The following is a 21,978-nucleotide window of genomic DNA, read 5'->3' as shown; positions in this document are numbered from 1 at the left end:
GAGTCACACTGGCCAGGACTAAACGATTTAAGATCTAAACATATTTCAAACTTTCTCAATGACCAGTGGTCCTTCCTTAGTCAATGATCTGCCAACATTTTATGCAACAAAGCTACAAAAATACTATAATTAGCAATAATTGGCTTGAAAAGTTTAGTAGTATTTGGTCATAAAATTTGGAAAATGTTCCAAGTGAAATTAACGGTAATAATATTGCTAAAAAGAAAAAAAAAATATCTCTACGTTCTCTGGTTTAAAAGTAACATTTTCAATATTAAACTATTTTCTTTAGGATTTTTTTTTCTTTTACCATTAAAAAAGAACAAAAACTGCATGTTTTGACTCAGTTTTTAAAGTGCTTCAGGTAAAGATATTAAAATCTAAATTGGAACTATTTAGGGTGAATGACTTAATTTGTAAATCTTACTATTTAGCAGTAAAGATGCTCCTGATGTGAGACCACGCTGTAGGTGGCCTTGTCACTGTAATTAGCAGAAGCAGGAGTTTCCGCCAGGCTTGTAACACAAAGAATGCTGAGAGTCAATCAGCAGGTTAGTGTGTTTTTCAAACCGTAACCACACTCGTTTCCTCTGCCTCCTATAGCAGCATACCTAAAATAGCCTCAAGGTCAAAGCCATACACACTCTGATCACTGAATGTGCTGGCCATGACTAATACAGTGGCGTTTACTTCCTTCACTAGAATTAAGAGAGAAAAAAAAAAAAAAAACACAAGGGCAATCACTATAAGAACCTTAGGAGAAAAAAGAGAGATAAATAAGTTCAAACACAAGGACCAGTTCTGACTTCCCTCTCACCAGACGGCTATTTTTGGAGTCACATATTTTAATTCTTGGGTAAAGAAGGTTTTAACAGAAAGGATGTCCACGAGGAAGTGATGCCCAGCCAATATGTAAAGCGATAGTGATCGGAAACAACCATAAAATCATCAGGCTACTGACAGCTGGAGGAATTCCACATGCAGAGCGACTCAATTACAAAGAAATATTAGGGGTGTGAGATGAAAAGTACACTCGGACCTGTAATTGAGTTAGATAAGCCTTGCTGCGTGTGGGGCTGTGCTGGTCACCAGGAGACAGCAGATGCCAGGCCACCGCGAGAGCGTGTCTCAGCCACAGTGATTTATTGAGTGCTTTAATAATACAAGTGTACATCAACTGATCCACAGTCCAAAGTGGCAGGTCCCTAAGAAATTTACAAGCACTTTAAGTAAATCAAAATACTTATTATTTTGTTCAATCCAACAGTCTTCTGCGTGGGGGACAGAAGGCTAGTGATAAACAGAGTCTCAGTAATGCACAGTGATTCTGATTGAAGCTTTTGTACAAAAACTTGTTCCCAGTAGCATGCACCCACCAATAAAGACTTCAGTACAAAAAAATTAACCCTAAGCACTACATTTAAGTAGAAACGAGATATAATTCTGAATGTGTTTTCCCGAAGATCACATAAAAGAAAAAAAAAATTAAAATAAAACGAACAACAAAAAAACAAAACCACACAGTAATACAAAGCTTTGTAAGAAAGCTCTTACTATTACAGATATCAACATTGTTTGCACTGAAAATAAAGTTCCCATCCACGAGGAGGTGGGAAAGAGAACCCAAATCTTTCAAGTTAACAGAAATTAAAAAGGGAACACAACTGGGGGGGGTGGGGTGGGGAAGAGAAGGGGTGGAGGGAGGGAAAGCAAAGGAAAAGCAGGAAAAGGAAAGAGGGAGGAGGGGGGAAGGGTGACATACCACCAGAAAACGGTTCAGAGTTTAATAAAAATAAGAAAATAGGAACGGAGGTCCGGAGGGGAGGGGGCTATTGATGCACTTGGTGAATGTGCTTGCACAGGTCCGGCGGGCGGCAGCAGGCCCTATGTGGCGTACCGCTTGGTCCACTGTCGGGCCATCCGGTCGTGCTCCGCTCTGTTGGTCATGTACTGCGTGGCAATGCTGCCTACCAGAGGGTCAGCTGCAAAGGAAGCAGAAGCAGGGTCAGTAAGTGCCAGCACCTCTTCTGCTTTCCCAGTCGGGGAAGAGGAGGGGTGTCTGGGGTAGGCGGTGGGGAGGTGGAGGGGACCAGCAGGGAGGAGCTGAGCCTGGAACAGCGACCTGCAAATGACTTGCCACTGACAGACCACACTGCACACCGGCCGCTCCAAGAATCACCTACCTGTGCTTTCACTGTCACCTCCTGTCACGTTTCTGTACAACTCTAATTCCCCCCGCCCCTACCACGTGGTTCTCTTCCTCTTGATTTCAAGTGGACATTTCACTGAGAAAGTACAGGTGGGCTGTGAAGGGGAGACTCCAGGGACCTTGGTGAGATAACTCTTGGGAGGTTTGGATACCTTGGCAGCTTCTTTCCCTGGGGTTCCAACCCTGGCGGTGGCAGCAGTTATGCCCCTGGCCATCTGCCCTGAAGGAGCCAGTGAGGCCCAATGGAGTGTGTGTGTGTGTGTGTGTGTGTGTGTGTGTGTGTGTAGATAGTCTACTTCTTTCTCCACATACGGGAATATCAAAATCCACACAGCTCTTTACTACAAAAAACACTAATAGATGTTAATACTAGCTAACACTCACTGCTTGACCCCACCCAACACTGTAACATATGAACTCTATAAAACGCGAGGGAGCTGACACAGGAGCGGTGGAAGCACCAGGAGAGTAAGTCACTTGCCCAGGCAGAGCAAGCAGTGAGTAGGGCCCTTAACTTCAGGATTCTTGGGAGAGAGCTTACTACACAGACAGAATCAACATTAAAAAAAAAAAAAATCAAAGAAAAAGAAGTAATTTAGGTTTCTGGAGATTCCAGAGTCCACCCTTTTACCTCCATTCTTTAGTTTTACTCTTTCCCTGATTAAAAAAAAAAAAAAAAAAGTATTGTTAACATTTTGACATATCTTTCTAGACTTCTTTTCTAAATATACAATTTAATAAAGATCACCTTATAGTTTGCTTTTATAATCTTTTGATTAAAAATCACTACATGGTGAATAACTTTATATCAATAATTATAGTCCTAGCTCATCATTTAATATTTATCTGAATTATCAGCCAATTTCCTATTTAGACATTTGGGTTCTTTCCAATCATGTTGCTTTATAAACCCTACTGTGAAGAACACTATTATGCATGAATCTTGGCAAATTTATGCAACTCTTACATCGGTATAAAGTATAAATGAAGAAATAAAAGTATAAAATGAAGGTATTTGAAAATCATGTGTTATTAATCAAATAGTTCTTAATGCTAATTTTTTTTTACTGAATATAAGTTAAGACTGCAAATAATAGCTGAACCTATGCAATATATGTATACCCAATAACTATCACAGTGAATTTAATGGAGTAAGAAGCTTTTTGTGTAGTGTATTTATAATTATAAACCTAAGGTGGAATCTTGTTATGAGATTTCATATTTCATGGCTACATACATGTTATATGAAATAATAGTCTCTAAACATATTAATACTCCTTATTCCTTTTACAATTTCTTCCTAAGAAAGAAGGGAAAATTTCCCATTATTTTGGGTTTCTAGATTATTACTTTCTTCCCCAATAATTAATCTTTGAGATTATCACCAATCAATCTTCTTCCTTTTTACTACAGAAAATCCAGAAAGTTCATCAGCGCAAATGGATACTTACGTCTCCTACAATTTCTGCCAAGACCATGAGCGCACATGCCTAGGTTATCAAGGGCCTGGTAAAGCCCAAGGAGGTCAAGCCCAAGATCCCAGAGGGCAGCAGCCAAAAGCTCAATCAACTTGCCTACACTGCTCACCTCAAGCTTGAGAAACATGTGCATGCCCACATTGCCAAGGTCCTCAGGCTCTGTTGGCCAGAGTCCAAGGCCACTGCTTAAACTGCAGCTCTGGCTCAGCCTCCCAAAGGTGCCCAGGCCTCCATGAAAAGTCTGCCCACAACCCAGGCACGTGCTTTGATCAGAATCAAGCCTGAGACCCTTCAGTCCCCAATATGATGCTCTATTTACTGAGCCAAACTGGCTAGGGCCTGAGGTCCTTTTTTTCCATTGCTTTTTTTCAGAGAGAGTAGAAGGGAGGGATTTGTTATATTTTCTGCTTTGATATCATGCTTATTTATAAAGGCCCTCTCCATCCAAGCTAGTATTTTAGAACTACTCCTCTTTAGTAATATATAGTAGCTTTTATGTGCAATGTTAGCTTTATCATACACAAGGTTCCTATATGTATCTGGACTTGATTCTTCACTTGATATTCTTTCAATAGGTTAATTTGTCTTTTGCATTGTATTCCTCCTGTTTTCCCCCTATAGTTTTATAGTTTGTTTTGCTATCTGGTAGAGTAAGTTCTTGCTCTTTCCAATTCCTTTCGTTCACTACAATTTTATTTGGAGAACCCTAATCTTGATGAGGTTAATTAAGACTTGGAACAATTAAAGCTGTTTCACCCCAGGGTTACAGGAATCTCATGTCTCTTTGAAGAACATTATCAAGATTTAGAAGATCTGAATTCCTCTGGGTCTACTAATTAAAAATCAAGTGAGTAGGACAAAGTTAAGGTTTTTGCATTTTGGAATGTAGGGAAACCTGACTTCTAATTATAGGCCTAATCCAAACCAGAAAGATTAAGTACCCTGAAAAGACACACACAAACACAGTACATATATATGTAAAATACTATATGTATGTATGTGTGTGTGTGTGTGTGTATCTATCTATATCTATATCTATATCTATATCTATATCTATATCTATATCTATATCTATATCTATATCTATATAGTAATTTAGGGAGAAAGTTATTTCTATGATTTTAAGTCAAATGATTGGCATTCTGAAACTGGATTTAAATTTGAAAGTGCTAAATAAAACTGCATATAAGTCTAGCAAGATTTGCTATTACTCAAGAATAACTGGTGAGGCTAAAAAAGGCATCAAGTACCCCAAATTCTAAAAAGACATTAATACCTCCTCAGGACTTATTAAGAGAAGATGAGCTGGCTCTGACAGCCCCAGATGCCTGCTCTAAGATATGGAAAAGGAGAGAAAGCTTTGTGGGAACACAGAGTGCAGTGTGGGGTGCAGCTTCCCTGTCTTCCCTCCTCCCACCAACACTAAAATGGGGAGAGAACTTTTTCCTCTCTAAGCGATGTGAGGAGGGCATGGAGACTCCCTGCAAGGAGAATCCAGTGTCTTTCCTGGCTGGAGACTTAAACCAGATCTGCTTAGGCAGCTGACCTGCTGATTTAACCCTTGACACTGAGGGGGAGAGAGAAAGAGAAAGACAGAGAGAGGGAGGGAGGGAGGGAGGGAGGGAGGGAGGGAGGGAGGGAGGGAGAGAGAGAGAGAGAGAGAGAGAGAGAGAGAGAGAGAGAGAGAGTCCAAAGAAGCAGTCTATCTTGCTATCTATCCTGCTATCTCTTCAGTGTCCTAGCAAGAAGGCAGCTTACAGTGGAAGGGACCCCAGTAGCTATGAGGCTTAGGAACATGCTATGTGAGGGGACAGTGGTTTTCTTGAGCCAGCTGGTTAGCCAATTTTAAAATTTTTAGGAATTTAAACACAGCCATTATTAAAATGTAGTTATATAAAGTTACTGTGAAATAACTTATAAAAAGGTAACAAGTACTTAAGCTTCATTCCTTAATCATTTTACTATTATCTGCATGGTAGAAAAGAACAGCGTGCTACTGTGCATCTTGGCCCAATTATGCATTCAGTAATGTCATGTACGTAGCTGGAACTGGCAAATGCTACAAATTAGGATTTAATTTATTTTTGTTGCCTGCAGTTAAGAAAGTGATGGAAAAATGCTAATAAAGCAGATTAAACTAAAAAAAAAAATGTATCATGTTGAGAGTTTTTACATTTTGAATAGCATAAAAATTGAAGAATATATTCATCCAGTATTTGGAACTATTATGTTATTCAGCAAAGAATTTGTTCATGACATTGCCTAACAAGTGAAGTTCCAACATTTTTCTTCTTTGTTTCACTTTTGTCTTAGTTCTTAATTTAAATGAAAATACCACCCAACATTCATGTTAAAACCACACCACTCATTTGTTCGCTGCAACAAGATGGATTCATGTAAGTTTTAGCAAAAGTCATTGAAAGTCTTCTGGGATAACTAAATGGCTATTGTGGGAGTTGCATTAGAGTATTATATTTTTTATTTGGGTACTACACATCAAAAACATTTAATAAATTTATGTATGTACATATTCACACATCACCACGCCATACCTGCCCCCAGATAGTATTAAGCATTTTACTAGTATATCAGTGGGCAAGGGGTTAGTTAGTTCAGGAGGTTGTGTCTCCCACATCAGGAAACTGGAACGGGAACTCTCCACACTCCCCAATATGAAGCGGCATTTTGACACCTGTCACCCAGAAGGCATAGATGGCATGGTAAAGATGGCATGGATGGCAGGGGAACTAGGTAAAGGAACTCTGTTCTTATCCAGCATCTAGCACCTAATATAAGGAAATTATATTAAAATCAGGTATAAAATAGGAGTTTAAAAATAAACCGCACTGATCTTCTAATAACTGTAAGTGGCCTGAACGCTATGAGATCTGCTAAATATTGTTAAGGACAGAAAAGCAAGAGTCAACAAAACATGGCCTAAGGCAGTGACTGGAGAAAATGAAAACCATTCCATATTAATGCCTTTGGAGTCAAGATCACTCAATAAACAATAAAAATACACTGGCTACAACTTACAAGTATACTGTTGATCAATTATTTTTAAAACTCAAAAACTCATCCTATAAACCTACATAGCATGCTATGTACATTAAATCAATGTATTTTTAAACATAAAGGGATCTATTAGAATAGATTCATCTAAAGAACAGCATAGATGGTGCATTCCTATTGAGAAGCCATTGGATTGTGATTCTAGGCTTAGTTAAGCAATAATTCCTAATGAACTTAGAAAATATCCTTACATTGGAGGACTTGAGATACCAGAGATTCACAGATTACTTTCCCCGAAATACCACTGCAAAAAGCTGTGGCTGCAGGAAGTAGAAAAGAGTCAAAGATGCCAAGACATCAAAGCTAGATATTTTAAAAAAATATATATTTTATTGATTTTTTACAGAGAGGAAGGAAGAGCGATAGAGAGCTAGAAACATCGATGAGAGAGAAACATCGACCAGCTGCCTCCTGCACGCCCCCTACCGGGGATGTGCCTGCAACCAATGTACATACTCCTGACTGGAATCGAACCTGGGACCTTTCAGTCCGCAGACCAACGCTCTATCCACTGAGCCAAACCGGTTTCGGCTATATATATATATATATTTTACAGCAGCTTTGCCCAGCCAAAAACGGTTTGGCTCAGTGGAAAGAATGTTGGTCTGTGGACAGAAGGGTCCTGGGTTCGATTCCAGTCAAGGGCATGTACCTTGGTTGCGGGCACATCCACAGTGGGGGGTGTGCAGGAGGCAGCTAATCGATGTTTCTCTCTCATCGATGTTTCTAACTTTCTATCCTTCTCTTTTCCTCACTGTAAAAAATCAATAAAATATATATTTTTTAGAAAGCATCTTTGCCTGGCTGGTGTGGCTCAGTGGTTGAGCATAAACCTATGAACTAGGAGGTCAAGGTTTGATTACAGGTCAGGTTGCAGGCTTGATCCCCATGGGGTGTGCAGGAGGCACCTGATCAATGATTCTCTCTCATCACTGATGTTTCTCTCTCTCCTTCTCCCTTCCTCTCTAAAAATCAATAAAAATATATTTAAAAAAAATAAAAGCAGCTATATTGAGATATAATTCACATACCATACAATTTATCTATTCAATAATGCATATTCTGCAGTGGTTTTTGGTACATTCACAGTTATGCAAACATCTGCATAATCCATTTTGGAATGTTTTCATCATCCCCAAAAGAAACCTTGCACCTATTAGCAGTTACTCTCCAGCTCTCCAAATCCTCCACCCTGGGTATCCAGAAATGCACTTATTTACTTTCTGTCTCTGTATATTTGTCTATTCTGAACATTTCACATAAATGGACCCAAACAACATGTGGTCTTTTGAGACTAGCTTCTTTCACTGAACACAATGTTTTCAAGGCTCACCCATGTTGTAGCATACTTCATATGTCATTTCCCCCCCTTTTAAAGAATTTTTATTTAAAAAAAAATATATATATTTTTAATTGAGTTCAGAAAAGAAGAGAGAGGAAGAGATAGACACATCAATGATGAGAGAGAATTATTGATTGGCTGCCTCCTACAGGTCCCCACCAGGTGTCGAGCCTACAATCTGGGCATGTGCCCTTGACCAGAATTGAACCTGGGACCCTTCAGTCCGCAGGCCAATGCTCTATTCACTGAGCCAAACTGTGGTAGGGCCTTAATTTCACCCCCCCCTTTTTTTTTGCAAAATAATATTCTATAGCATGGATACACCACATGTTAACCCATTCACCAGCTGGTGACATGTGGTTTGTTCTCTCTTCCTGGCTATTAAGAGTAATGCTGCCAGGAACATTTGTGTACAAGGTTTGCATGGACATGTTTTCACTTCTCTTGGAGATATATATATATACACACCTAGGAGTGGAGTTACTTGACCATATGGTAACCATACTTAACCATTAAAGGAACTGCCAAAGTGCTGTCCAAAGAGGCTGCACCTGTTTATATCCCCACTAGCAATGTGTTAGGGTTCCAACTCTCCACATCTTCACCTACACGTTATCTAATGACACAAGATTTTTAAAGAAAGAATAGTTTATGTCCCATTGGCTATACTGACCAGGTATCCAGGTTTTTGTTTTTTAAATATCAATATAAGGTATTCTCTACAACATTTGTTCCTGCCAACCATGGAAAATAATTCTCTTATTGGAGTATTTTTCTCATGGTGTCTGGCTATGAGACCAGAAATTATCCTGATCCTCTTTCCTGTACTTTCAGCCCTGATTGAAATAAAAATGAGAACAATAATCTAAGAAGACTTGTTTGTAATGCACACCTTTTCTTCAAAATTAAAAAAAAATTATTTTACAGTTCTCAACTGTAATCCATCCACTATAAACTGCTATCTAATTTATTAAATTCTCCCCCAAATAGTCTTTTCTTTTGCCCACACTCTTATTCAGTAGCTAGGAGTGGGACAAGAGATGTTTTGAGAGGGGAGGTGCATACCGCAGTCATGCCTTAGATATCACATGTGTCCACACTCTGAATCTGGACGTAAGTCCAGAGATATACTAGTAAATACCCAGGTCAGAGCCAGAGTTGGACAAGAATCTCAGTGGTTTCAGTTTACCAGATCACTCCGCTGCCTCTGGTGCTGAAAATCTGTGGTGAGGCTGCCTGTTGAGTCATACGGATGCTGTCCACGCTGAGGAATGACTTTCCACTGAAGGTGTGGGCTCTGATTTGGGCCAAGGCCTTGCTCTTCTCCCCTCTTCCAAAAGGGAGTTGCTGAATCCTCTGCTGAACCTGATGGTTACTGAGGAGGGCACTGAGCGCTCTGCCTGCTGACTCTCCCCTCTCCTGAGGGCAGCACAAACCCAGCTGTGTCTGTGGCATTGTGGATGGACATTCAGTAAGTGTTTAATAAATGAATTAATGAGTCATCAGACCCACTGGTCAGGGATGGAGTTTAGTTTGTAGGAGGTATCAGGTTCCTGGGATGGACATCCTTCCTCTTTCCCATGCTTGAGCCTAAAGGACATTTACAACGATCGTGTAGGATCAGCAGGGCTCCTAGTCACTGTCTCCCAGTGCCCATTTCTTGTGTTTTAATATTGAGTTATATCTGCTAAAGAAGAGAATATGAGCGATTTTCTAAAAGTGATGTCTTGCTTTGTCTTCAACCTTCACTGCTATCTTCTTTTAGTGCTTGAAGGTTCAATCCTTATAATTTATAAAGATTGCTATATTTAGTATATATATTTAGTATATATTTGGTAGTTTCCTGTTTTAGTTCAGACTTCACACCTAAACTTGAACCTACTGTTGTTTTAACCTCTTGGGCAACATGATCCACCACCAGACCACACTTGGTCCATATACACTGCTTCTCCCCTACTTCTGCTTCAGCAACGTGGGCAGATTGATTTCTAGGATTTGAACTCTTCCTGTATCCTTCTGATATAGGTGAAGAACCATGTGCAAATAAATTCTAATATGTCATAGGTGGTAAATTATGGACCTTGTTTGACAATTTTTTCTGTAAGCAAAAAATGGGAGATGGCTTAGTGGGCTGACAGGACCGTTAACCGACTGGGTTCCATGAACTGACTAAACAATATGCCCTGGTCTTGAAATGTATCCTTCTTGTTCACCTCAACTGGCCTGGATCTTTGTGGGGGACCAGGCACAGTCAGACTCACACAGTTCCTAGTGATGCTGTCACAGGTTAGGAAACCAGTCCTGGGGTTCAGACTCCCAAACAGTCCTAGGCCCTTCTGCTCTTCTTCCTCTTCATGGGCTCTGTCACTCTTACCCAGACCATCAGAACACCTTCCTGAATGTCTCCTGTCTCCATGCTCTCCACACTCAGATGAACTAAGCTTTTTAGTCTTTAAAGACATAAACCTGGTCATGCAAGGTCCAAGCCCCTCTCTCAAAACCTTCCATTCCCCCAACCCCACCCCAGATCCTCAGTGGCAAAGGCCAATTATGAATACAGATACATTTTTGCCAATACCCTGCCTATGCTTCAGATGCTTTTTACCCATTACATTACTTCTCAATACCCTTAATCAAACATTTTTCTACAATAGAGGCTATTCTAAAGTCCTCTTTAGTTCTTACTATTAATGGAGGAAATAGAAATTTTCAAAAGAGGCAAACATGTTAAAGTGAGTGAACACTATAACATAGACTAGTGTGAAATCATTGTTCAGAAACAAAGATTCTTGATGCTCACTAAGTGTCAGGTGTCGACATGAAAATAATGCCTCAATACGAACTGGTTTCCATTTTAATAGCCTCATGAGCAATAACTCCTGACGAGAAGCTAGGCAGCCCACATGGTCATTCCAGGCTTCCCTAGGGAGGCAATCTCTGCGGAAGAAGAAAATGAAACCACTGATCTCATGAGGGGGTTCTTAAAACACAAAAGGAGGAAAGAAAAGAGGTGGCTGAAGCCCCTGCCAAAGTAATCTTCATACACATTACTAACTCCTTTAAAATGATGCTGGACCACTTAGGCAGAATCATCTCATCTTGTATGTGAGGGGGGAGGAGGATCAAACTGCTTATTGTGGGATTTTCCTAATCGGCATTTTAAACTGGATTTTAAACCGTTTCAGAGTTAAGCCAACTTCTCTCTGGCAGATGGCCCCTGTAACCTCCTAGGGTGGAAAGCCCAATCTTCCGCTTCCTGCTGCTTCCCTAAGTAGGCCTTTGATGACTCTTAACAAGCCTTGTTGCACTTGCCTGTGTAACCTGTTGACCTTTCTTACCCTTATACTGCTCAGCTCAGCTGCAAGCCTCTCAATTTCACTTAAGAAGAAAGAAAAGAAAAAAGCCAGGTCTATTTGGGGACAAGGACATACATCAAAACTCTTCAACTTTCTCACTCATCACAAGACTATAGTAATTCAAAGTTGCCTTCTCTCTGATTGCACAGCAATTGTGTGAAGTAGGGGAAATCTAGCTTGTATCTGGGTGCTTCCCTCGCCATTAAGCTAATTCTCTGGCGTATTTCCCTTCCCGACACAGATCTTCTCTCCCAAAAGAAGAGAGATCAGTTTCATATACCTAATGTGCCATCTTTTGCAAAGGTGTGTACATTTTCTTCTTTCTTTCTTTCTTTCTTTCTTTCTTTCTTTCTTTCTTTCTTTCTTTCTTTCTTTCTTTCTTTCTTTCTTTCTTTCTTTCTTTCTTTCTTTCTCTCTCTCTCCATCTCCCCCCCTCTTCCTTCCTTCCTTCCTTCCTTCCTTCCTTCCTTCCTTCCTTCCTTCCTTCCTTCCTTCCTTCCTCCCTCCCTCCCTCCCTCCCTCCCTCCCTCCCTCCCTCCCTCCCTTCCCTTCCCTTCCCTTCCCTTCCCTTCCCTTCCCTCCCTCCCTCCCTCCCTCCCTCCCTCCCTCCCTCCCTCCCTCCCTCCCTCCCTTCCTTCCTTCCTTCCTTCCTTCCTTCCTTCCTTCCTTCCTTCCTTTTATGTGGCACAGGCATCAAGCTAGGATGAACTAAGGGCTGTATATCTGCTTTGCCCCAGATTGATATCATAGCGACACCACCGATCAGGTGTCTCCTTGCCCACTGCCAGAGGGTGAGATATGTACATTTCCAAAGAGAACTATAGAGACCACACTTAGCACAAATAAACTACCAAAGTAATTGGAATGAAAGAGTATGTATATAGTTTATTTATTTATTTATTTATTTAAATATATTTTATTGATTTTCCACAGAAAGGAAGGAAGAGGGATAGAGAGCTAGAAACGTCGATGAGAGAGAAACATCGACCAGCTGCCTCCTGTACACCCCCTGCCAGGGATGTGTCCACAACCAATGTACATGCCCTTGACCGAAATCGAACCTGGGACCTTTCAGTCCGCAGGTTGACGCTCTATCCACTGAGCCAAACCAGTTTCGGCAAGAGTATGTATATAATTTAGTTGTGTCTTGTGACTAGGAGAAATTCTGGGTTCTTCAAATCACATGGCTGAAAACCACCTTGCACTCTGCTACGATACCCAGTACATTGTGATGTACAATGGTATCTTTTCCATCCCTTACTGCTAAGCCTGGTTTTGATTACTGCCCATGTAGCTGGCCATGCTAGGCCATTCTTCATGGAAATTTGGCCCTCACTGATGATTTAGCCTTTCAAATGACATTTTAAAAATGTTTTTATTGACTTTTAGAGAGAGAGGAAGGGAGAAGGATAGAAACATCAGTAAGAGAAACTTTGATCGGCTACCTCCTGCACACCCCTTATTGGGAACTGAGTCTGAAACCTGGGCATGTGCCCAAAACTGAACCGGTGGCCTCTTGGTTCATGGGTTGATGCTCAATCAATGAGCCACACCAGCCAGGCTCAAATGACATTTTAACATTGTGGGCCAATAGTTTTATTACTAGCTTTACCCAGTGGCCAGGTTAGTTTCTATTGAACGAGTACAAAAAATATTTTACATAAATGTTAAAGGCACGCTTTAAAATTAAATACACATTGCATTTTGAAGTTATTTATTACATGTTCTTACAAACTAATAACTTTTTGAAGAATTATCGTGATTGGCCACAAGCTTTAGAACAGAAAACACGAGAATTCTCGTGATCTGTTCGCAATGTGTAAATGACACCACACCCACTATTTGCATGAGCAATGACTATATTTTCATTTTCAAGTTAGGACCAACAGGTACCTATAGATCTGGACATATTTAAATTACCTAGTCTAGCCGGGTCAGTGCTTAAGTGTCAACCTCTGAACCAGAAGGTGATGGTTCGATTCCCGGTCAGGCATATGCCTGGGTTGTGGGTTGATCCCCATTGTGGGGCATGCAGGAGGCAGCTGATCAATGATTCTTTCTCATCATTGATATTTCTACCTTTCCCTTCCTTCCTCTCTAAAAAAAAAACCCCAAAACATAAATTGCTCAGTATAAAATCATAAAAATCATAAATAAATAAAAATAATATGGGAGAACTATTCCTATAAAGATAACAAAAGAATTAAGCATCAGCGTTTAACTTCATTAGAGGTTATTTCTAATGTACATGCTGCCAAACTACTGTGGTGTTAACTCATGGTAAATATTTTATCCAGACTTTAAAATTCTTATTGGAATGAAGAGTAGATATTGTGCTATTTACTCATATTATACTAAAAAAAAGGGGGGGGGGGAGAAAGAAAAAAAGGGGAAGGATGTATAAAGTGCTTATAGCAGGACAGACAGATGGGGCCTGCTGGTATTAAACACAACTATCTCTTATTTCTGGAAGCAAGTAATTAAATTTAAAAACAGGAAATGAATATTAGCTTAGTAATTTAAACCCAATTCTCATTTGTGTTAAGTTCAAGTCTCTAGTCTAGTCACACATGATATCTGACACAGAAAGACCCCCGGGTAATCTAGTGTAAGGGTGACAGGTCATAGTTAAGGCTCATTACAAGGCAGTAAAAACAAAATTTAAAGCCAGCCCTCAATTTATAATCAAGTTATAAACCAAAATAAAAACAAATTAATTGTTTCTCTAGAGACAACAGAAGAATAAAACTTTAGTGCTAAATTTCATTAGCTGGTTATTTTTAATCTGTCAAAACTAAAGTCCATGGAGTTCAATATATTCATCCCATACTTACAGCAAATTATTACATTATGCTCTTTCGAGACTTCATTTTTCTGATGATTTATTTGACTGATCTAATTTATTTGGCTGATCTCATTAGGAAATGGTACTTAATAACCTATCATGAGAGTAAAGGTTGTCTATAAAAATTTAGTTTTAGCACTTGAACTGGTCAATAAATAACATTTAGATGAGCAGATTTTAGTGAAAATAAATGCTAAAACATGCAAACCAGGGAGCTCATACTAGATGGGCAATATCCAGCAGACCGATGCTTGGTCACTGTCATATTCAGAAAGTTGCTACACACCATCCGACCCATCCCTCCTACAATTTACTACAAGTTAGATTAAGGATGAAATTCTATAAATTAACCACAAGTGAGCCCAACTTTAGGGCAAATCTGCTGATGAGCTGTTACATTGAACCTCCTTTTCTTGAAGACTGATTTCAGGTTGGTCCAAACATCATCTGAACTCATTACTAGACTTGTTTTTAAGTAACTCTGAGACTCAAGCTTCAAACTGAAAACATTTATGTACAATAGATGCTGATAGGTAAATTGTGTGTGTGTGTGTGTGTGTGTGTGTGTGTGTGTGTCTACTTAGGTGCATAAAAGTGTGGGGCAGAAGAGGAGCAATAGAAAATAAAATACCGTTTGCATACTTGCATTGATCTGGGCTTTCACACCAATCTTACAGAATGAAAGACATTAACCAATGTACTTCTGAGGTCTGAGAACGAATGTGCAGATCAGACATGGTAAGTCTGAGACTAGCCCAAAGTCATGGTGAAATACTTTGACAACCAGGTTTTGTTAGGGCATCAAGCTGCTAGTGGCTTTGAAGACATATCTGATTAGGTGGAACCAACCCTTGCCCAGCTACTATTGTTGACATTCCTTTGATAAAATGATCTATAATATGACCTTCAAGAGATATCACCCCAGAGAATAACAATGAGAAATGCAGTAAGACAACCATTTTGACACGCTCCTCTCAAGACACAGATTGACCTAGTGTGTTGATGTCAAGTGAAACAAAAAGCTAGACTGACTTTCTAATGGAATTTGTCAGATTCCTATAAACTCCAAGGAAGGCTACTTAAGCCTCGTTTGTGGACAAGGGGGTAGAAAAATACAGTGTCAGAACAACTTGCTAATAAAGAATTGATAACTATGGATGAGGTCTGCTATGCTCTTTATCTTTGAAAAATTGAGTAAATGATTAGGAAGCTGAATCTCATCAATTGCATAAAGCATATTACTGATAAGTAAAGAAAGGAATAATTTCACATAACATACAAATTCTGTATGCACTATTTCAGAATCATAGAATGTTAGCATGTTTTAAAATCATGCAGGACTTTTATGTGTTAATTTAAAATATATGTTTTGACGGTATAGAAGAAATGTTGGATTCCTGAGATATACATGCTTAAGCCATGCAAGTGACATAAAGGATAAAATTCTAAACCATAAGTTTTTATGACACATTCAAGGGTAATCCTTGACTTCATAATAACTTAAGTAACATTATTTTATTACTTAAGTAATAACATAACTTAAGTAATGCACATCACACTATTTTATCTTAATTTTAGGATTAGCTGGTTTTTAACACACCAATTGAAAAAACGCTAATCTACTTTCATGTTTATTTTTCAGTATTTTTGGGTACAGCTTTTGAGAAAGTTGCCTCATGTCTAAAATCTATTAATGATTTAGAAAAAACAAAACAAAACAAAACAAAACAAAACAAAACAGGAACGGAAGAGACATTTAGAAAATCAAACCATTTTCTTCAGAAACAAATGTCCAATTTTAAATGGTTAATTTACAATCCATTTCACAAGCTGTATCAGTTCATTCATGTAAATGGTAGATTAAAAATCATTAACCAAAACAAAGGTCCCATGATTATGGCTACCAGCATACCCATACGCCGATAAAGAACTAAAAAAACTGCTTTCCAAAAAACTGGAAAACTGCTTTATTCCAAGTCCACAAGTTGTATGTCTTATCCACCCTAAAAAATTTACAAGTATAAAGTTTATCCCTTATCCACCCTAAAAAATTTACAAGTATAAAGTTTATAATATCATTGGTTCTTGATATAGAATTGTGTTTTATGGAAGTATGACCAAAAGTTTTTTTTTTTTTTATATCATTCCATAAAAAGAAAATGTAGAATATTTTGGGCTATGTTAATAATGGAAACATCTCAAGTGATTTATTGATTTTATCTTACTTATAGGCCATAGGCTAACTTTATGACTAATACACAAAAGAACACTCCTGAAATCATCTTCAACTATGATCTGTAAGACCCTCAGGCAGATATAATAAAGGTGTTCATAAATCAATAGGGAAATGTTTATTAAAATTGATAAAGAACTTTCTCTTTATATTTAAAAATTTTATATGAAAAATACTGTTAATACAGTTTGAAAAATTCATTTTGCTATAGTACGATCAACTCTATGGCAACACGTAAGTAATGCTAAAGCAAGATATCCTATATTTGGGAAGCTAAAAGACTGGCTGGAAACAGCAGGGGATGAGGGAAAACAGGCTGCTAGGTTTTAGTCAAACTAGAGATCAATGTTTTCTGGATGATTCACAGCCATGGCCTTGAATGGTAGTTGAAGAGCATTTCAGACTGTGCTTGCATTCACGGGTGAAAGCTGAGGGAGAGATGAGGGCAGCTAATAGAAATGCCACAAAACCTCACATTTTTAAAAGTTCAAAATTTCACATTTATAAAACAAACAGTGGTCCAGATTCTGTTCACAATGAAGGAGCTGGGGCTGCAGATTGTGCAGACTGAGCTCAGCAGTGGACACACACACACACACACACACACACACACGCAGTTTTCCTTGTGAGAACTCCTGACTACTTAGCTTTTGGAATTGTAGAAATGTTCAAACTCAAAATCCTCTCTTTGGTTACTTTCCTTAACTAGGCCCTCTTTACATGGTGCCTCAAAAATAGTGACTATTAATTCATTTAAATAGATGTTTACCATGAGCCTTTTATAATGCTGGATATTTTGCTAGCAGTAAGCAAGACGAGGAAGGAGGAAGATCAATTCCTGCTCTGCCTAAAATATGGGATAAATTGAGGAAATACAGGTCTAGTGAATACCCACAGTCCCTAGGATTGGTACATGATGAAGACTATTTTACCAACATTCTGACAGAAACTTTATATACACCTTGGCTTAGTCTGTTTGGAGGAAATTTTACCTCTTGGGTCTAATGTATTTGGCTATTACAAATCTACCCTGGTGAGGGAGTCTGAGGACTGAGAAAGAGCCCCCATCTTCCCCGATTAACGCTGAGAGTCCTCTACCCAGCCAAAGGATTGCAGGCATTGCTGATATGCTGATAAAAGCATTCTGGGCTCCCTGAACGGGAGCACCTTGAATCCTAGCCAGGGGCTGCGGGTGGTGGTTCTAACGCAGGACACACAGGCAGAGCAGGCACCCTGAGGCAGAGGGCTTCTGTCACTGGTCACCATGGTCCTCATGGTGAACGCAAGCCCTGGTTTTATGCGATGATTCACATGCAGTCAGAATCTTGTACTTTAATCTCAAGAGCAAGGACTTTAACCTAAGTATTTTAATGACTCCTTCCTTCCTGGCCTGGCCTTAGGTCTGAGCCAGAGCTTGGTAAATGTCTGTTGAACAGCCAAGCACTGAACTTGTGGCATCAGTGTGGTGCCTGTGCACAGAAGTGACATCTGAGCTGAGTCACACAGAGACCAGGGCTGGGGTGTTATGACCCAGATGTTAAGGGTAATAGCTCTGGAGACAAACTCCATGAATCTAAATCCTACTTTTGACCCTTACCTGAACAAATCTAACCTCTCTGAGCCTGTGCCCCTCACCCGCAAAAATTAGATAATAACACCAGTGCCCACCCATAGGGTTAAATGAGAAAACTAATGAGAGGCACTGAACAGTGTCTGCTACTCAGTAGGCTCAAAGTCGCCAGCTGTTGCTGTTGTTGCCACATTCATTATCATTATCATTATCATCGCAAACCTGGCAAAAGAAGAGAAGAGATATCAACAGGCAGTGCCCACCCGCCTGCCGCCTGGGTGCTGACGCTGAGGGACTCGGGCTGCTTCGCTTCAGTGCAGAGGGCTGCTTCCCCGCTTTCCTTCCCTGCCCCTCTGGGTCAAACTGTCACTCAGCGGGTTAACCTGTAGGCCAGGCTGTTTGGTATCTCTAGTGAGCTGTTTTTAGAAAGTGGATGTCAATTCTTTAAAAATTTTATTCATTGTGATAAAATATACATAGCAGAGAACTTATCGTTTTACCCATTTTTGAGTAGACAATTCAGTAGCATTAAGTACGTTCAAATTGCTGTTGGGTGGTGAGTTCTTAAAGGGCAATGTTTTCTGGCTTCTCCAGGAACAACTTGCAGGACATTTCTTTTCCCCCCTCAAATTCAGCCATGACACCGAGAGTGACAAGGATCTCCAGGGTGATGCCTAAGGATCTGCTTCAGTTCAAGTACTACACACCACATGTACCTTCCACACCTTGGTACTAACCAAGATTACTAGGATCTTGGTCTAAGTTTCTTCATAAAAACATTTATTTTCACGGGCAGCCATCAAACGGTGGCTGGTGAGAACCCAACTGTGGCCATGTGCATGCATAATTAAGACATGAAGTCAGACCTAATTTTCACCCCCAGACCACAAACAGAAAATCTACCCTGCGAATAAATTTTCAGGAGGTGGGATGACAGCATGGAGATAATTTGACTACTTAAAATGCATACACATACTGCCTGCATGACTATTTAAAGAATATTAGACTAGAGAACATTTAGGAAGAAAGCATCACAGTCATGTAATAATTTCCTTCGTGGTGTTCAAAAATTTTTTTACAGCCTATGTTCTTATTTATTACTACAATGGCAATATAAGTAATTGGGGTAATATATAGTACCCATTTTTTAAAATTAAAAATGAAAACTGAAAAAGCATTCTGATTATCTATTCGGAAGACCTTAAAGGAAACAGAAGGTTACATTCTGCCTGTTCCTGTGCCTCCTAGTATCTCTAGGAACCTCGCTTACAGCAAGGACTTGCTGAAGCAATAATTCTTTCCTAAAACTCCTTGAAAAAAGTAAAAATCAATTCTCATTTAATTGTGAAATGTGTTACTATTTTTACTTAGTAACGAGTTTCTAATTCTCTGTAAATTTAGCATAGTACAAGAAGGTAGTAAACACACATTACTAATTATTCATAAAAAAGTAATTCCTCCAGAAAAAGAAACTTCATAGTTTTAGGAAGGACTAGAGTAAATGGAAATAGTTGATGCTTTCAAACCATAAGGGGGTCCAGAGGATGTTTACAAAGTGCAGTTCTGGTAACAACAACTTACTACAAGTTGATTAGTGTAGCTATTTGCACATTTCTGCTCCAGCCAACTTGAGTGCCCAGTTTAACATGCAACATTTTTGTTCTAATTAAGCAAAAGACATAATAATTGATTCTTAAGCATTTATTTCATGAAGAGGTGAATTTTAAATATTAAATAAGAACTGTAATAACGCTTCAGAATCTAACTTAACTTGCCCTTTTATCAAGTAATACTTGAGTTCTTAGAGAGTTGGGCAACATTTTGGTTTTCCTGACATCTTCAACACTCAGTAAAATGGGCTCTTTTGTCTTAATCTTTTTAACATGGCAAGGTATAACCATCATGTGCATGCTCTATCTGACACCGGCGAGTCTAGCAAGGGGAAACAAGGCTTGCTGGAAAGATGCATGCAAAGGTATGTCACTGTGACTTAGAGAAGTCAGGCATAAACCTAGTGAAGATCAGGACAACAGCTTAGAGCTAAATACACAAACCACCCTACACCAGGACCTAACTTGTTTCATTTAAAACACTGCCGCTCAGACACAGGACAAAGAAGTTCAGAATAGCAAAATGAGATTATTGTGTTATGCTCCTGATTCTGCATTGGCAATATTACTTCCAGAGTATAGGACTTTGTATGCAACATATTTTCCAAACTTGACTAAAAAAAGAAACTGTTTAACTGGAGAAAGAGGCCATGGCATTAGGAAGATATGTATTGGCTGAGAATGGCACAGCTCTGACATTACAGTTTCAGCTGCATTTTCAGAATTGACACCATGCCCTATTGAGAGTTATGGGGCCATCCCCGCCCCGGCACACCAGGAGAACAAGAGCTGCACTTGGCACCGGCAGTGAAATGGAATATTCCAAGGTTATACTAGGCCAACAGACACGACAAGCTAAGTCTTTTGGTTATAGAGATAATAATAAAACTCTTGAAAAGAGATAGCTTGGATTTCCTTTAAAAAACAACAACACAGATTTTACTGGGTGAAAGAAAGGTTAAAAGAAGAGTAGCAGGTGACTTTTTAAAATAAGGATTTTTAAAAAAAGGAGAAGAAAAAGATAACAGCAGCACAAAAACCAAGTGGCTGAAATACAGATAAAACAGAAGAGCCCAGCAACAAGAAAAGGGAGCGAGGTGAAGGAGTAACCAAGGAGCCACACCACCAAGCTCTGTCCTGAAGTCAGAAGTAAGTGCTGGTGCACGTCACTTTGCACTGGCTCCAGCTCAGTGATTCTTATAGAGGCCAGGGATATTCTTCAACAGAGCCTGGGTGAAGGTGGAGGTGTGCATATGCACTCTGAAAACACATATAAAACACCATTTGTGTTTACGCTATTACAAGCTACCGGAAATACAGTACACAAAGTCCCCGGGCTGATAGGGACAGAGAAAAATGAGTAGGAAGGTACTCCAGGATCACAAAAGGCTGAAAAACACAGCTTTATACGAAGTCCTCTTTCAAAAAATGACGTGGGTTAGAGTACTTTTTGGATAACCTCTGATATGGTCCATCCTCTTTTTCTCAATTGCTTTTTCTAGTAGGATTCCTCAAAGAGCTAGTCTCCAGAAGGCAGCAATGAACAAGCGATGTGAGAATGTGAGCAGAGACCCAGTGGTTCACACCGTGTTTGCCATTTCTGTTTGCAGGCGGAGAGTGTCTAATGCTCCACCTTAAAAGCGTCACTCTTCTCTTCAGTTTTCACACCTGGCCCCTGAGGACATTAGATAACTACTAACAAAGTGCCCACAGTTTCATTAACAAGTCCTCTGGGCATAAACCCCTTTAAAAAGTCCGCGCGGTCACAGAGGGTCTCCTCAGTGCTATATGAGTGGTCGGTGGTCTCCGGAGGCAGAACTCCCACAAAGGGAAGTGTGACAGCCACGTGGGGCACTGTACCGAGACAGAAAGAGCTCAGGGACCCTTCCAAGTGCAGGGTGAGCTGTTACCGAATTTTAAAAATGTGTTTACTTTTTAAACTTACATAAAGCAAGTCCCATACTATGTCATGTATAAACCAGGTACAGGTGTTTCTGACAACAAATATCATTAGAATGATTCTATTTAACAAGCCTGCAGTATTAACAAACCACACATCGTAGATGTAGACTGCTTAGGGACAAAAGTCTAAATTGCAAAATAAATTAACCAACAAAAAAACAGCACAGCACTTAAGAGTTTCCAAAGTGGCATATGGTGACGAGCTAAGAGAATTACACAGACCATCATCAGCTGCTTAATAATCTCATGATTTCTGCGCTTTAAAGGGTAGAAAAGATACCAGTGGCAGATTCCTGCCCAG

The 21,978-nt window shown here is 39.6% G+C and overlaps 1 protein-coding gene across 1 annotated transcript in view; it reads right to left on the bottom strand.

The window, feature by feature from the left end:
- Positions 1–1,121: 1,121 nt before the first annotated feature.
- LOC311632025 (ubiquitin-conjugating enzyme E2 E2) overlaps positions 1,122–21,978 on the bottom strand; it is a 208,515-nt gene continuing 187,658 nt past the window's right edge. The window contains exon 6 of the mRNA XM_084902981.1: positions 1,122–1,982. Coding sequence (XP_084759107.1) covers positions 1,885–1,982 — 98 coding nt within the window. The 3' untranslated portion in view covers positions 1,122–1,884. The remainder of the gene's footprint in view (positions 1,983–21,978) is intronic.

This window comes from Pipistrellus hanaki (genome assembly GCF_964339955.1).
Source record: "Pipistrellus hanaki genome assembly, chromosome: 13".
In the NCBI taxonomy this organism is placed as follows: Eukaryota; Metazoa; Chordata; class Mammalia; order Chiroptera; family Vespertilionidae; genus Pipistrellus; species Pipistrellus hanaki.
Note: the sequence above shows the minus strand (reverse complement) of the source record. Positions and strands in the feature narration are given on the sequence as shown.